The following is a 17,051-nucleotide window of genomic DNA, read 5'->3' as shown; positions in this document are numbered from 1 at the left end:
TATCTAGTAAAAAAAAGTTATCTTGAGCTTGAATCGGGTTGGATGATTAATTTTGCCCCACCTTGTATAATATAATATCGAAGGTTTATGTATGTCATTACATTTTTAGTGGCAATATTGAATATAAGAAAAAATTCACCAAACGTTTTTTAGGGCTGATCGAAAAATATAAATACAGTAGGTTTCCGATTTAACGAACTTTCGATTTGATACGAAAACCGCATACAACAAAACAATCACAATCCAATTGTAACTACTAAGTAGCTCATACGTACCCCTACACATCTCAGGGATGGTAGATTACTAGGTTTACCATTTAGCCATGGTGAAAAAGAAAATTGTGAGGGGAACTTTGGCTGCCACGTCGTCACTTGGGTATTTTGCAGCCGAATTCTGCACGATCATTTCACACACATACACAAACTCGTCCAACCAGTCATTGTTCAGATGACAAAGAAATGTCATTGGTTGATTTTTTCGTATATTACTAAGGCAATCTCAGTTTTTTTGTAAACACATCTCAAGTGATTTCAGCCCATCAGCTAGTTCTGTCAAATTCGCTCACAGCCGAATAACGGTCTATTAAAGAGCTATCCTTTGAATTTTTTTCACCTTTGCAAAACTATAAACTCACCACAATTTTTTTATGAAAATATATTTCATACTAAAGGATTTCCCATAACAGGTGTTATTTTGAATATTTTTTATGGCCGGAATTAGAAGGTATTGATCTGATTAATTTCAACAAGGCGGCGCTACGTACCACACAAGCAACGAAATCTTTGATATTTTACGGGAAAAGTTACCGGGCCGTGTTATCTCTCGAAGAGTTGATCACAATTGCCCACCGAGATCTTGTGATTTAACACCTTGTGACTTTTCTCTTTGGGGCCACGTGAAAGAGAAGGTCTACGCCAATAGCCCAGGGTCGATTCAAGACCTCAAAGATGGAATACGTGAGGCTATCGAGGACATAGGGCAGCCACTTTGCAATTCGGTTATGGAAAATTTCATGAAAAGGATATTGTCCTGTAAGCGTTGGTGTGGTGGCCATTTGCCTGATGTTATTTTCCACTATTAACGGCATACCTTCCTCTTTATAATGAAATAATTAATTAATTAATTTAATATATGGAAAATAACAATAAATTATTATTTTACAATCAAAAAAAAGGAGCACTAGCTGCCAGGGCTTACGGCTCAAATATGAAAATATCACTTGTAATTTACTTGCACACAAATTAATTTACATTTTTACATTCCTCCCCCATCCTCGTAATCCGCAGCATCAGTTGGCTGTATTTTTCGCGATTTTCGTGATGTCACCTCGTCTTCCTCCGAGCTGTACGCGCTCAATTCATCCGACATATCATTGTTAGCATCTAAATCGTTGTAGTTGTGGTTGCTTTTATGAGTATTTGTACTCGTATTGCTTTTCGTCGTTTTTGATAATGAAATAAAAATCCAATCATTTATATTGAATGAATTTGAAAAGGTCGAGCCAAGGAGCACCAGGAGATTTGGTGGCTCCTAAAACACTCAGGCTAAAAAAAAAGCCCATTGTATTTAAAGCTCTGGAAAGGGGGTAGATAGTCAAGGAGGGAGGGAGAAAAGTATCATAGAAAGAGATAGGAAAGAATAGAGACAGAGATAGAGATAGTTAGTCCTGTGAGAATTTTCCAGATTCGTTGAAAAATTTGTAAATATCCTCCAGTTTTAGAGAACGAATAATACTCATTCTCATGACATCGGAACCCAATACTCGTAGTCGCGCTCTAGCAAAGGCAGGACATTCACAGAGAAAGTGCTCAGTGCTATCCGCCTCCTCCAAGCACGACAGGCATACCGGGTCCTCGATGATTCCAATGGTGGTCATATGCTGACCCCATGGGTTGTGTCCTGTAATGATGCCGACCATCAACCGAATGTCTTTCCTTCTAAGTTTTAGTAGAAAGTTTGACAGTTTTCTGTTCGGACTTGTCACAAAACACTTTGCAGTTCTGCAGCGTTCTAGACCGGACCATCGCTCTTTATGTAGATTGCCTACATAATCGTTGATCCAGTTCTTGATTCCTGCGGGACTGATTCCGATTATTGGCTCTGGTCCCTGTGGGGGCACCGCTGATCCACGGTTGGCCAATTCGTCGGCAATTTCGTTTCCTTGAACACCGGAGTGTCCTGGAACCCATATAAGTACAAGCCTGTTCTGTCTTGCGACAGAATTAAGCTTCTTCTTACATTCTTGAACAATCTTTGAGGTTTGCTTCGCGTTCTCCAGGGCCTTCAATGCAGCCTGACTGTCACTGAAGACTCCAATCTGTTTCCCGCTCCATCTCCTCTCGATTATCCATTCGGCTACTTTTAGGATGGCAAAAACTTCTGTTTGGAAGACAGTTGCCATTCCCCCCATAGCGTAGTGATACTTATTACTATCGTTTAAGTACCATCCGGCTCCAGACCCTATTTCAGTCTTGGACCCATCGGTAAAGAAAATATCCGTCAAACCTCCCTGCATGCCTCCTGGATTGCTCCATTGCTCACGCAATGGAAATCTGACATCAAATTTCCTTCCGAATGAAACTGTGGGTATCAGGTCATCTTTAGGTGCCAAAAACAGTGGATACTGCTCCGACAGCAACTTAAAGATTTCTCTGTGTCCCGAAGCTCCATCTTCGTGTCAGAAACCATATTTATGGAGTCTACACATAGCTTTTATTGCTTCCTGTTGTATCTTAAGATCCAGGGGGAGCAAATCAAGCATAGCATTTAGGGCATCTCCAGAGGTTGTACTCATGGCACCCGTGATGCATAAACATACACTTCTTTGCAGCCTGTATAGTTCCCGGATTGTGGACTTAACCATGCTCCGTCGCCACCAGACCACAGAAGCGTAAGTGATGATTGGTCTGATAAGTGCCGTGTATATCCATAGGACCACAGCAGGTTTCAGACCCCAAGTTTTGCCAAAGGCTCTACGGCATTGCTGAAAAATCTTCAATGCACGATTCACCTTCAGTGAAACGTGTGTCTCCCAAGTCAGCTTCTTATCCAAGATTACTCCTAGATATTTAATCATTTATATTACAAAATAGTATTTTTCTTTGAATATCAAAATAACACCTCTTATTGGAAAACCCTTTACAACAGATACTATGTAACGCAAAGCTTCAAAATTGTACAACATTTTCAAAATCAAAATTCTTAGGCGGTCGCCGAATGGCTTGGTACGTGACTACCATTCCAGAGTGCGTAGGCTCGAATCTCCGTGCATGAAACATCAAATAATAGAGAAAGTTTTTTCTAATAGCGCTCGCCCCTCGACAATCAATAGCAAACCTCCGAGTGTAATTCTGTCATGAAAAAGCTCCTCATGAAATACCATTTGCCGTTCGGAGTCGGGATGAAACTGTAGGTGCCTCCATTTTGTGGAACAACATAAAAACGCGCGCCACAGATAAGAGGAGGAGTTCGGCCAAACACCCAACAGAAGTGTACGCGCCAATTATTTATTTTTTTAATCTTCAAAAACTTCTGAGAGGTGACGGGCGAAAATATTTGCTTTATTCTCGTCACTTTTCGGCCAGCTTCCATTGTGCACTGAGGTGCTTGTCGAAGTACGCACAAAGTGAATAATCAGTCTGTTTTGAAGCAGACAAGGACTGAAGAGAATCGATTGGGTCTTTCTTTAATACTCTTGTTGTAGTAAATTACGCAGCTCTTTTGTATAAATATGCAGCTGCTGCGCTTAAGCTGAGGAGAGCGGATCCTTTTGAAATTTTATTTTTCAATTCAGTACGAAAAAAAATTCAGTATAAAAAAATCGTTTAACGAATTGGTCTAACAAATATTGTCTTTGTTAAATCTAGAGAACGACCGGACATCGATTTTTAATTCCGAACTCCGAACTGCCGGCTATTTCAGACGAAGCTGTACTGAGTGCTGACCATATTTCACGTACCTTAGTTTTACGTTAGTGGTAGTCCTCGAATCTGCGGGCATTACTACTCTATTCTTAAAGAAATGTTCGACTCTTTCTTGGGCAAAGCCGAACCGAAATAAAATTTCGTTGTCGAAGCCGCGAAGTTCTTTCTGTTGCTCTCTAGTGAAATCGGAAAACTACTGTATATGTATTTGAGTTGTATACTCAATCTAATTATGTTTAAATTCTGAGCTTTGCCAAGTTTTACCTACTCGGGTAAAAATATTTTTTTTTTTTTGCATATAACAAAATATCTTTTCATAATTTGGTATTGTATTGTGAAGAAATTATAAAAATTTTCGCATATGGAGCACTGTTTTAATTGTAAATTTATTGAAAATTGTCTTTCAAAAACCCCCACATATCGAAAAAATTGGTGGTGCAATTGCGTTGGACAACACAAACACATCAACAATGTCAGCAGGTTCCTCGAATTCTCAAGATTCATTCCCCGCTCCGGGAGCAGCCGCGAATGCATCGATTGACGGCTATCCAGGCTATCCGGGCGGCTATCCCGGCACGACTGGCCCACAACCCGACTACGGTGCTGGCGGTGGCCAAATGCAACGGCCACCCTCACAAAGCAACGCACAAACTCCACATGCAGGTAATTGAAAAAACATGAAATTAAAAAAAAAAAAATGCATTTCACTTAGGCGCACCTAATTCTTTGTATAAAATCTTATTTTTAACATTTATGTACATTTTCCAAGCCGGTTGTTTTCAAAATAATGAATTTTTCCATAAATTGTTTTGTTTTTATGAAAACAATACTAAAAAAATATTATTTTCAATCATTCGTAACTAACATTTCACATTTACTAACACTGGATATAAGCGGCGGGCGTCCAAATTCCAAATTTCAAATTATTAATTCGTTTTCAATTCACTAATAACAACAAAGCACTCTAAATTTCTTATCAATCTGTTTCTTAAACATTTTTCAACAACAAATTTTAAATTAATTGAAATTAATTTTTTTCTTTTATTTTTAATTCTTATTTTGCAATCTCGATTCACTTACCTTCTCATCACCAACCATCATCATCATCTCACCAAAACCACAACCACCACCACCACCATCACTACCACAAAAAAAAAAAATCAAATATATTTTTTTTAAATATCATCAACAAAACCAACAACAAATCAATAAAATATAATGAACAACCATCGTGCGTGGTAATGAAAACCAAACAAACAAAAACAAAATTAATGTACTGCTAATAATATGAATCATCAACAATTCATCCCGCATCACGCATCCCATAGGCAATACTCAAACAGCAGCAGCTGGTGATAATATTAGTGTGAGCAATCCTTTTGACGATCCGGTTGTGGGTGGCGGTGGTAGTGGCAATAGTAGCGTCAGCAACGCACCACCGCCACCACGTGCCTCCCCTTATCAGCAGGGCGCTGGCAATTCATACACGCCGGTGTCTAGAACGCCAGGTATTAATTTTTTTGATTTTAATTTTTTCGTGTAGTTTTGATTTTACTTTATTTTATGTTTTGCAATGTCCTTTTGTTGGGGAAAAAACGCCTCCTACACATCTCATTTTGCACAATTTGACTTCTATATTTATTTTCCTTATTTTATGTTGTGTATATGCAATAATCTATTATTTATATACTTAAATCTGTGTTTGTACGCTTATTTTCTTTATTTCTTACTTAACTGTTTACGTACGAAATATGTGAGATAAATTATGTATTGTTGTATCCACATCGAAACAAATCCGTGAATTTTTGGCAAAACAACCGAAATCCGCTAAGCACTTTTTACCTGCCCTCCAACACAAATCGCTGGCTTTTAATTCATATAAATAACTTAAAAATTCATTCCAATAATGGATTGCAACAAAAATCAAGGTTTATTGATCCTAACGCAAAAACTGCTTAAGTCAAATAAGTTGTTTTGCCACAAGTCAACAAAATTGTAGTACATAACGTCGCTTCGCTGGTGGAATATTTTTTTAGAGTTGCTTGACGTTTCGTTGCTCAAAAAAATGCCATACCATAAATCAGCTGTTAAGGATGGGAGATCAGCTGTTTAAGAAAAAAATTAAAGAGTACATTTTTGGTCATTAAAGCAGCAAATAAAAATATAAATCAGCTATTAGGAATAACAAATTAATCAGCTTTTAAGAATAAAAGAATAAATCAATTGTCAGGAATAGCAAAGGAGCTGTTTGAGAGACAAATTGAAAAGCGCGTTTTTGGTTACTAAAATTTGAGCTCGAAAAATTTGAGGTCTACTAAACCAGGTTAAGTAAAATAATAATATAAATTAGCTGTTAAAAAAAAGAAAATCAGCTGTTAAAAAGGAAAATCAGCAGTTTAAGAAATGAATTGAAATGCATATTTTTGGTTACTAAAATTTGAGCTCGAAAGTTTGGTAGTACAGCAGCTGAAAAAGATCAATATTCAAATTAGCTGTTAAAAAAGAAAATCAGTTGTTTAAGAATCAAATTAAAAAGCACTGTTTTGGTCATTAAAGTTTTTGAGCAACCAGCTAAACAAAATAAAAATTTAAATCAACTATCAGGAATAACAAATCAGCTTTTAAGAATAGCAAATCAGCTGTGAAAAACAGTAAATCAGCTGTTTGAGAAACAAACTAAAAAACACATTTTTGGTCATTAAAATTTGGACGCAAAAGTGTTCGTGTCTGGTCCACACATCAAATAAAAAAAAAAATAAAAATATAAATCAGCTGTTACTAATAGCAAATCAGCTGTTTAAGAAATAAATTAAAAATCACATTTTTAGTTATTAAAATTTGAGCTCGAAAGTTTTTTAGTACACCAGCTGAAAAAGATCAATATTCAAATCAGCTGTTAAAAATAGCAAATCAGCTGTTTAAGAAACAGATTAAAGAGTACATTTTTGGTTATCAAAATTTGAGCGCAAAAGTTTTCTTGTGTGGACCAGATTATCAAAATAAAGATATAAATCAGCTGTTAACAGCAAATCCGCTGTTAAAAAAAGAAAATCAGCTGTTTAAGAATCAAATTAAAAAACTCATTTTTGGTCATTAAAATTTGAGCACAAAGGTTTTTTGGTAAATGGGCTTAAGCAAAATATAGATTTAAATCAATTTAAACAAAAAAAAAATTAAATTTTCGGTAATTAAAATTGCGCATAAAAGTTTTCTGTTGTGGACCAGCTTATCAAAATAAAGATATTACGGAGAAAAAGAATTGGCTAAGCGGCAGGTAAAAATGCCGCTTTTCATATACAGTCTGTTACATAAGAGCGTGGCTACTGTTAAATAATACAATAATAGCAATTGATTTTTCGAAAATTCGCAAATTGATTGATAATTTGGTCGTCAATACTCAATGCAAATACCTCAGTAGCAAGTCCAATCTCCTGCATTGTCAATTATGGCCTGGCACCGTCGGGCATACTTTCCACTAGTTTTTCTGCATATATACTACCGGAAAATACCTCCAAATTTTCCGAATTCGTCGAGAAAGTTGATCTAAATTACATGTCCAGGCGTGTTTGATGCTCGGAAATGCCCAGAAGGAGGATTCATCAGAAAAAATTACCTTACTCCAATCGCGGCCCAAGGTTTCCTTCGCCCATTCCACTCGTTTTTCAACGTGTTTTGCACTCAACATTGGTTTTTCCGAAGTACTGCGATATTTCAGTTTATTGGCAAGCAAGTGCCTGCGAATCGTGCAATCCGTGAGATATGTAAACACCTTTTGCTTTCAATTTCACAGCAGCTCCACGTAAAGTCAAAGTTGGATCTTTCGAGAACAATGCGAAAATATTTTTTCGTCTTTTTTTGAGACTTTGCTTGCACTTCCGCAATCAGGAAAATCATCACGTTACCGGCCTTTTTATAGCGATTTATCCACTTGCTAACGAACTGCTTCGACTTTCCCATATATTTCGCAACAGCAGCTTGCGTTAATTTGGGTCCTTTTTCATGCAAACATAGAAAAATTGCCTCTAAGCGAGAGGCGTAAACAGCACTCATTTCGAAAAACGACTCAATTGACGACTAAATTTGACAGACAGCTGACTTTTTACAAAAAGCATGAAGGACTGAGGTGCCCTCTATGTCATAGGAAAAGAAACAGGACGCTCTGATTTTTTATCTACGTGTAACAGTGACCACGCTCTTATGTAACAGACTGTACTCAGTGATCAATTAGAAAAAATCATTTACCAATAATCATTTAGAAAAAAATACTAATCCCCCCCGCGTAAGGGCTGAGAAAATATGAAATTTTTACTGCACGGCATATGGTTTTCGATAAACGAAACACAGAATGAAAAGTATTGAGTTGGCAAGAAAATAATTTCTGGTTTTTGATGTGAAATGCAACAAAATTTCAATACAATTTTATACAAAAAATAATAAATTCTTTACCAAGTAGCGCCACCGCTGCCGAGTGAGAGTACTCGTGAATAAAATCGAGTTTCTAATAGCGGCCGCTTCCCAGAAAACAAAGGTAAACCTTTGCATTTCTCCTACAAAAACGCTGCTCATAAATAAAAAATTGTCTACCGTACGGAAGCGGAAGTAAACTGTTAGCTAACTTCATTTGTAAAACTACGTTAAGGCGCATACTCCCAAGGATGTGTGCTTGAATGAAAAGAACCTCTTGAATTATATTGGGCTTCAAGCCGCCTTCAAATCGTAGTACAATTTCAAAGAAATATAAGGGCTCAAGATTGGCTATGTGAATATTTTCTTTTTTAATACAATATAATATATATACTATATATATATGTATGTAATTGGCGCGTACACCCCTTTTGGGTGTTTGGCCGAGCTCCTCGCTCTATTTGTGGTGTGCTTATTGATGTTGTGCCACAAATTGAGGGACCTACAGTTTTAAGCCGACTCCGAACGGCAAATATTTTTATGAGGAGCTTTTTCATGGCAGAAATACACTCGGAGGTTTGCCATTGCCTGCGAGGAGCGACCGTTATTAGAAAAAACTTTTTCTTCATTTTACTGTTTCACCGAGATTCGTTCTCTCTGAATTCTCCGAATGGTAGTTACCCACCAATCCATTCGGCTACGGCGGCCGAGCACCGGAATATTAGGTACTGCGATTTGGATCTAGAGCTGAAGCGACAGCCCTTAGTCGGATATAAATCCGAATTGTGCCGGTAACATAGTTCCAACTGTCGTGGGAACGTTGCACAGTTTAGTCCTGACACCCGGTTATATGATAGGGTCCGTAAAAGTGGACTTGAAATTTGGTGTGAGAACAGAACTAAGTGAGATGAAAATAGTATATAGATAATGTGCGGATCATCATCATCATCATATCTTTGTCTTCGTTGCGGAGCATAGGGCCAAAGTAAAATTTTTCCATTTTGTGCGATTCCCGGATACATTTTTCACTTGCTGCCAGGTCATTGTTTTGTCCACGGCTTTGTATTCCTCTTCAATGCAGCGTCGCCAAGAACCCCTAGATCTGCCTCTTCTGCGCTGTCCTTAGGGGTGCCAGTCCAGCGCTTGTCTGCTGATTTCACTGCCACCTTTCCGTAGGGTATGGCCAAGCAATTGGTTTTTAATGGCATCGTCGATGAAATTCGGTGTTAGATATCCAATTGTCTGGCCACCAGATACGTAGAATGCGTCTCAAGCAGCGGATGTACAGAAAAGTCTCCATAAAGGCGTAAGGAAAATATTTCGGAGGTGTAGCCAATATCAAACCGTTAACCGCCTCTCAGCGAAAAATCAGTTGTTTGACTGACGTCAAATGAGCGGGCAGAATTCTGCTTCCGAGTACCCGATGGCGTGGCGTCCAAAGCTACTCTCACAATTTTGTTTTGCACCATAGCGGATGGCCGAACTTAGTAACCCATCGTCCTTGCATAAGGAGTCGTGGTATCAAAGTTAAATGTGATGCGACTGATGCCCTCAAAATTATGACTCACTAAAATATCATATTTTTGCCTTCTACCTTTCACGAATGAATGGTAAATTTGAAACGGTAAATTTAAATTTGACTGCAATTCAAAATAAAAGCTTTTTGTTTTGAGTGAATCTCCTTCGATCTCTGCAGTACACCAATTTAATACGTCTTAAGACATTTCAGTGATTTCCCAATTCCAAGCTCGTATGATTACATCCGATCCGACTCAATCCATTTTGCATAGCCGTATTAGTTTTGCGGGGATACCGAATTCAGGCAACGCGGCATATAGGCAACTCCTTTCCGTACTGCCGAACATAGCTTTAAAATCGACAAAAATATGGTGTATGTCGTTACTCCTTTCAATGGGTCTTGTCCAACGCTTGGCGTATTATGAATATCTGATCGATTGTGGATTTTCCACGTCTAAAGCCACGCCGCTGATTAGGTCCAATCAGTTGGTTGATGGTGGGCTTCAGCCTTTCACACAATACGCTCTCTAGGGCCTTATACGCGATATTTAAAATACTAATCTTGCTGTATTTGGCACAGACTGGTAGTATCACCCTTCTTGTGGTTTGGGCTGAGCGCACTTAAACTCCAATCGGCTGGCATGCTTTTATCCGACCACCTTTTACACGGACCGCTCCCATGCATGCACCTTACCAGCTCCTCGCCGCCAAGTTTGAATAGCTCAGCCGGCAGTCCGTCAGCTCCCGCGGCTTTGTTGTTCTTTAACCGCGTTAAAGCTAATCTCACCTCGTCATGGTCGGGTAACGGAAGACAGTCATGTGGTCAACGATTGGGCTATCGGGGATCTTCACCTTCTTTGTAACATGCGCAGTTGTCCAATTTAGCAGGTTTGAGAAGTTTTGCTTCCATAATTCAAGCCCGCTCTGGATATCCGTGAACAGATCGCCGCTTTTGTTTTTACAGGAAATCGCCACGGTCTTGAAACCTTCTGTAAGCCGTCGAACTTTCTGGTCGATATTTCGGGTGTGTTTCTAGTTGTTTAACATTTTAAGCTCCTCGCTCGCACGCACGAATTTCGGCCGCTTGTTTCTTCATTCTGATAATACGTCGCTGTTCCTTTTTCACCTCCAGCTTCCGGCTCCCGCAATTATCACCATAAAATTCTTATATCTCTTTATGAACCTCAACAGCTTACTTGTCTTTATGGAAATAAACTTTTTAATATTCCTACTAAAGTAAGTTGCTGGAGAGAAATTCTAATACAGACAGAATCTTTTTAAAGCAAAAAACCCGAAATTACTTTATTGCCAACTCTGATCACTTTCTGTATAACTCAAAAGTGTTTCCAAACTTTAATTAATAAATTTAAGCTGAATGTAAAGTCGATTTGAAGGATGTTTCTGAATGTGTAGTTGATGTTATTTCTAAAGTGGGCTATTCCGGTACAAATTACTAATTCAAGTACACCATAAATTCATAGTAAACTAGAATCCACTAACAATTTTCTTTAAATTAGCTTTTTATATGCAATAAGTACGCAGTTATCTTCATTAAAGCCTTCGCCATTTTAGAATTGAGGTGATGGATGAAATTTAATAATTAACAAACATTTTTCATTTTAGCCTATTAAAAAATCACACAAAGTATTCAGCAAAATCTACTACAAACACTACTTTAATTGGTCTCATATTTTCTGCCACACAATTGACTATATTTTCTCTTCCTCTCTGTCCTACGTCCAGCTATTCATTTACGTTTATGTTACTGCAATATTTGATTTATCACTTACAAGTTCCGTATTTCTCGTTTTTTCGTAGGTTCTCCATATCCAGGACAACCGGGTGCCTACGGTCAATATGGTTCTAGCGATCAATACAATGCAACTGGGCCGCCCGGCCAATTCGGCCAAAGTCAGGGACCTCAATTTCCGCCACAGAATCGAAATATGTACCCTCCTTATGGGCCAGAGGGGGAAGCGTGAGTGCTATTTTCTCTACTTCTCCATACATTGCTAAATAGTAGTCCATTTGTTGTTAACTACTTATCCGAACAGTTATTACAAAAGTATTGTTTTCTAACACTTTGTCCAGCATATAAACTGGCTACTGATATTTGAAGTATTTTTGATTGTCTCGTGAAACTCACATTTATTCAATTCCCATTTAGTCCTCCACCTGGTGCAAATCAATATGGCCCTTATGGTAATCGTTCGTACAGTCAACCGCCACCAGGTAGCTCTCAAACACCCACACCGCCTGGTTCGGCTGTAGCTGGCACAGCTGGCCCACCTACTGGTGGTCCGGCAGCTCCAGGCGGTGGCTATCCGCCCGGTGCTCCAACACAACAGGATTATTACAGACCGCCTGATCAGGTTGGTTTTTGCATGCATTTACGTTTGTTCGCTATTCGCTAACTCCTCTTTTAATTTCATATTTAGACTCCTCAACCAAGACGGCATCCAGATTTTGTGAAAGACTCTCAACCCTATCCAGCGTATAATACTAGGCCACAAATGTATGGTAAGTATTCGAGCTACACTTCGCATCGTCTCATTGCATATTCGTAATTAATTTTGTCTGCATTTTAAATAGGTGGTTGGAGTAGTTCTAATCAGTTCCGTGGACAGTATCCTTCTGCACCAACCCCGCAAGCTTGGGGCAGCGCACCGCCGCGAACAGCCGCACCACCAGGCAGTGGTCCACTTGGACCACCCAATCAGCAAGCATCGGCCGCCGTGCAGTGGGAACAGCATCGCTATGCGCCCCAACAGCCTCCACCGCCACCACAACAGCAGCCACCATACCAACAGCAAAGTCAACAACAGCAGCCACCACCGCCGCCGCAGTGGGCGCAAATGGCTGGCGCTGTGCAGCCTCCACCACAGCCGGGTACACCTGGCTCAGCGTTACGGCCGGCAGGCGGCAGTCAACAGCAAACGCCACAGCAACGCCCCGGTATGCCTCCGCCACCCGCCCAGCAACAACCCGTTGGCCCGACGTCCAATCAAACCATGACAAAACCACCATTTGTGATGCCACCGCCACCACAAGTCAGTAGTGCAGGTACGCCTGCATGCGGCCCGCCGCCATCTGTAGCGCCACCTAGCACGGTCAGTGCATTGCCGCCTGTCATGGGCACACCAGTGACCGGTGCACCTAAGCCACCCGTTTCTGTAGTGAGCGCTGTACCACAATTGGGCACACCTGGCATGCCGCAGGTTCCAACGCAACAGCAGCCACCACAACCACAACCGCAACAATCATTTCCAACTCCTCCAGGCGCGCAGCTGGTTAAAAAGGAAATAGTTTTCCCGTCAGACAGCGTTGAAGCCACTACACCAGTGCTATATAGGCGCAAGCGGCTGACAAAGGCCGACGTTTGCCCTGTGGATCCATGGCGCATATTTATGGCAATGCGCTCGGGGCTATTGACTGAGTGCACCTGGGCGTTAGACGTGCTAAACGTGTTGCTTTTCGACGACACAACGGTGCAGTACTTTGGACTGGCACATTTGCCGGGCCTTTTGACATTACTTTTGGAGCATTTCCAAAAGAATCTCGCCGAAATGTTCCACGATTGCGACGTGGATGTTGACCAGCGTAGTGGTGGTCGGAGTATGCGCTCCGTACAAAACTACAACCGCAAACGACACTATCTGGGAGTTAGTGACACCGCCGAGTACAACAACGATTACGACAAATTCAAGACCTCGAAAATGCCACTAGCCGAGGATGATGACGAAGATGAAGGAATCGACTTGGGTCAGATCCGCGTGCCACCCAACCCTGAGGAGCGGATCACACTGCTCAGCCACACGCCCAACTATACGATGATGTCACGCAAGGGCTTGCCGGTTCGTTTGCAGTCAGCAGAAGATGATATTTTTATAACGAACAGACAGAAGGAGTGGGATTCGGAAGTGGAGCCCATATATGAGCAGGCAACGGGGACTGAAACTACAGCATGGAGTTGGACGTATGGTTTTGCGGACCGAAACGCGCAGGACGGCATAATCGACGTTTTCAAATCGGAGATCATAAACATTCCATTTGCGCGTTACATACGCGGCAGCAGCGAAAAAAGTCGTAATAGGGCGGAAGCAACAAAGCCGTCGGCGAAAAGTAGCGCTGTTAGTGCGGAAGATGGGAAGGGCGTTGTAGACTGCGAAACAAGCAACAAGATTCTGACAAATGAGCCGACGGAAGACGGCTGTACTGAGGACAGTAAACTTCAGCATACGTTTAACAAAAAGCGGCGATTATTTAATAATAGTAACAGTAATAGTTCTAGCAGCAAGTATAGCGTAGGCGGCTGTGAAGCGAGTGGTGCCAAAAAGTCAAAACTGCAGGACGACGAGGCAGCATTTGCGCAACCGGGTCTTAAAAAGGAACTTGCGGACGCTTTGTCTGCAGAGAATGCTTCAGTCGCCACCGATAGCGACTGCCGTGAGGTGGATATGGAAATAGAGCTGCTACCCCAACAACGTCTAGCCAATGGCGGTAGTGGTAGTATACTGAAAAACTTCGACCCAATGTCGACGGTGCGCGATGCAGCTCACGTGTTGCAGCGACGCCGCGGCTCCACCGTCGAGGAAGAGTGTTATACACGCGACGAAGCCAGTCTGTACCTAGTTAGTGAGTGTCAAGATGCGCTGGCGCGTCGATGTATCTGCCTATCGAACATATTCCGCAACTTGACGTTCGTGCCGGGCAACGAAACGCTGCTAGCCAAGTCGCGCCGGTTTCTCGCCATACTTGGTCGCCTGCTATTGCTCAACCACGAACACTTGCAGCGCACACCCAAAACGCGTAATTACGATCGCGAGGAGGACACTGATTTCTCGGACTCATGCAGCTCACTGCAGGGAGAGCGTGAATGGTGGTGGGACTACCTGGTCCATATACGAGAAAATATGCTCGTCGCTTTGGCGAACATTGCAGGTCATCTGGAATTGTCACGCTACGATGAGCTTATCGCACGGCCACTCATCGACGGTCTCCTACATTGGGCTGTTTGTCCAAGCGCACATGGCCAAGATCCCTTTCCGTCTTGTGGTCCCAACTCTTCTCTTTCGCCACAGCGGCTAGCGTTGGAGGCTCTCTGCAAACTGTGCGTGACAGATGCTAATGTCGATCTCGTTATAGCGACACCACCGCATTCGCGGCTCGAAAAGCTGTGCGCGGTTTTAACGCGCCATCTGTGTCGCAACGAAGATCAGGTGTTACGCGAGTTCTCCGTCAACCTGTTGCATTACTTAGCCGCAGCGGATAGCGCCATGGCACGCACCGTGGCACTCCAATCGCCCTGCATCTCCTACTTGGTGGCTTTCATTGAACAGGCCGAACAAACGGCTTTGGGTGTAGCCAACCAGCACGGAATCAATTATCTGCGCGAAAATCCGGATTCAATGGGCACAAGTTTGGACATGTTGCGGCGCGCTGCCGGCACGCTATTACACCTGGCCAAGCATCCAGACAACCGCTCGCTTTTCATGCATCAAGAGCAACGCCTGCTCGGCTTGGTAATGTCCAACATACTCGACCAGCAGGTAGCTTTGATTATATCGCGTGTTTTGTTCCAAGTTTCGCGTGGCACCGGAGTCGGTGGGGCGTCTTCGATGGCATCGTTGGAATATCGTTTTCAGCAACGACAGGCAGAGGACAAAAATGTAGCTGCCGAGAGGCATTTTAGTACTGGTGCTATCAGTGGTGTGGACGTGAAAGCCGAAGTTAAAGTAGAAACTGTGTGTTCAGTATCAGCAACCGCCGCCACAGCTACAGCCATACCATCAATGGCTACGTCAGTAGCGGCAGGACACATAGCCCGCACACTCGCGAGTGATATTAAAAGAGAAGAGCTGCCAGAGCATGCAACCGATGACACCAGCGGCATTAACGCGAACTGCAACAGCAGCGCCAACAACCACAACATCAGTGAAAATAGTAGCGATCCTGCGCCAATACACAAGCTGCCCTTGTCTGCAACCGCAGCGGCAGTGATTAACAAATCCCAAAACGCCTGCGCCACCGTCGATGACAACAGCAACAGCAGCAATGCACTGGCGCCTGCCGCTGCTTTACTCAATGACGTCAGCAATAGCAGCACGAACAGCAACAGTTGCGGCACAGTTAGCAGCAACAGTAATAGTAATAGTATCAGCAGCGGCAACAACAACACCAGCAGCAATATGCACATTAAGAATGCGATAGAAAACGCCAATGTGAATGCGCTGAACGCGGTGGCACCTACGTTGACCAATAGCGAGGCAAGTCACATGCAAGCAACGCTGCTGAGTAGCAACGGCAGTGGTAAAAATGTGATAAGCGCAACAATGCCTACTATTAACGCCGTGCCACTTACCAATGCCAGCAACAACAACGGTAATGGCGCCGACAACAGAAATAGCGCGCCGCCATCGACTGTGATGCCAAGCGCGACGACACAATCGTCGCCACCACCACCACCTACCGCAGCAGTAGCTGCGCAAACCACGGCCGCAGCACCCCCAGCCACCACAACAGCAGCAGTTGCGTAGTACACAACCATGTTGCCGACGTTAGCAGCAGTGCCGGCAGTGACAATGCAACAGCAACACGCAGACTTATCGCTAGAGCCACAGCAGCAGCAACAGGAACATGTTCACATGCACGAACAACAGCAGCTTGGCATGGAGCATCACCATCTTCACCACCAGCAGCCGCAGCATCACCACTATGCACAGCTGGAAGCGCATTACCAACAGCAACCACCACCGCCGCAGCCACACTACCATGTGCCGCCATTCCATTACCATTGGAGCAAGCAGCAGCCGCCGCTGCAGTCGCCAACACATCCTCAACCACATCAGCCGGAAGATGCACACTAAGCGCCACTATAAGCGTACATTGTAAATTATTCGTATAGAGCACAGCAGCAGCGAAGCTAGGGAACTGATTGCAGCAAGAAAGTAAAATAACATAAAATAAAACAAAACATTGTATAACGAACGCAAGAGGCGAACAGAAGGAAATACTTTTGCGAACATAAACGAGACAAGAGTATAGTTAAATGCAGAAGTGATGCAGGTGCGACAGGGACGTTGGATGAACAACAGCCATCTGCTCCGCCATTCTCCACCCATATGTAGACATACATGCGTAGAGAAGATACAACATAAATTAAATGTATAGCGGTGATCAACATTTTAGCATTAGTAATATGAGTAG

General features: G+C 42.4%; 2 protein-coding genes across 13 annotated transcripts in view; both read left to right on the top strand.

Moving 5' to 3' along the window:
- LOC128867531 (trithorax group protein osa) overlaps positions 1-16,509 on the top strand; it is a 178,450-nt gene extending 161,941 nt beyond the window's left edge. For 7 of the 12 annotated variants that reach the window (XM_054108835.1, XM_054108825.1, XM_054108863.1 and 4 more), the window contains 6 exons: positions 4,358-4,586; positions 5,252-5,431; positions 11,664-11,823; positions 12,013-12,217; positions 12,284-12,365; positions 12,438-16,509. In XM_054108835.1, the coding sequence (XP_053964810.1) occupies positions 4,358-4,586; positions 5,252-5,431; positions 11,664-11,823; positions 12,013-12,217; positions 12,284-12,365; positions 12,438-16,381 (4,800 nt within the window). In that variant the 3' untranslated portion in view covers positions 16,382-16,509. The remainder of the gene's footprint in view (positions 1-4,357; positions 4,587-5,251; positions 5,432-11,663; positions 11,824-12,012; positions 12,218-12,283; positions 12,366-12,437) is intronic. The other 5 variants (XM_054108894.1, XM_054108884.1, XM_054108874.1 and 2 more) reach the window with 4 other exon arrangements.
- LOC128855700 (uncharacterized histidine-rich protein DDB_G0274557-like) lies at positions 16,391-16,711 on the top strand. The gene has a single exon (XM_054090872.1). The coding sequence runs from the start codon at positions 16,391-16,393 to the stop codon at positions 16,709-16,711; it is 321 nt and encodes a 106-aa protein (XP_053946847.1).
- Positions 16,712-17,051: the final 340 nt, after the last annotated feature.

The sequence above is a fragment of the Anastrepha ludens genome, chromosome 2 (assembly GCF_028408465.1).
Source record: "Anastrepha ludens isolate Willacy chromosome 2, idAnaLude1.1, whole genome shotgun sequence".
Lineage (NCBI taxonomy): Eukaryota > Metazoa > Arthropoda > Insecta > Diptera > Tephritidae > Anastrepha > Anastrepha ludens.
The sequence above is the reverse complement of the archived record's forward strand: the minus strand, read 5'-3'. Positions and strand labels throughout refer to the sequence as shown.

Coding starts and splice junctions, on each gene's coding strand:
- LOC128855700 (XM_054090872.1), top strand. CDS start 16,391: ATGTTGCCGACGTTAGCAGCAGTGCCGGCAGTGACAATGCAACAGCAA.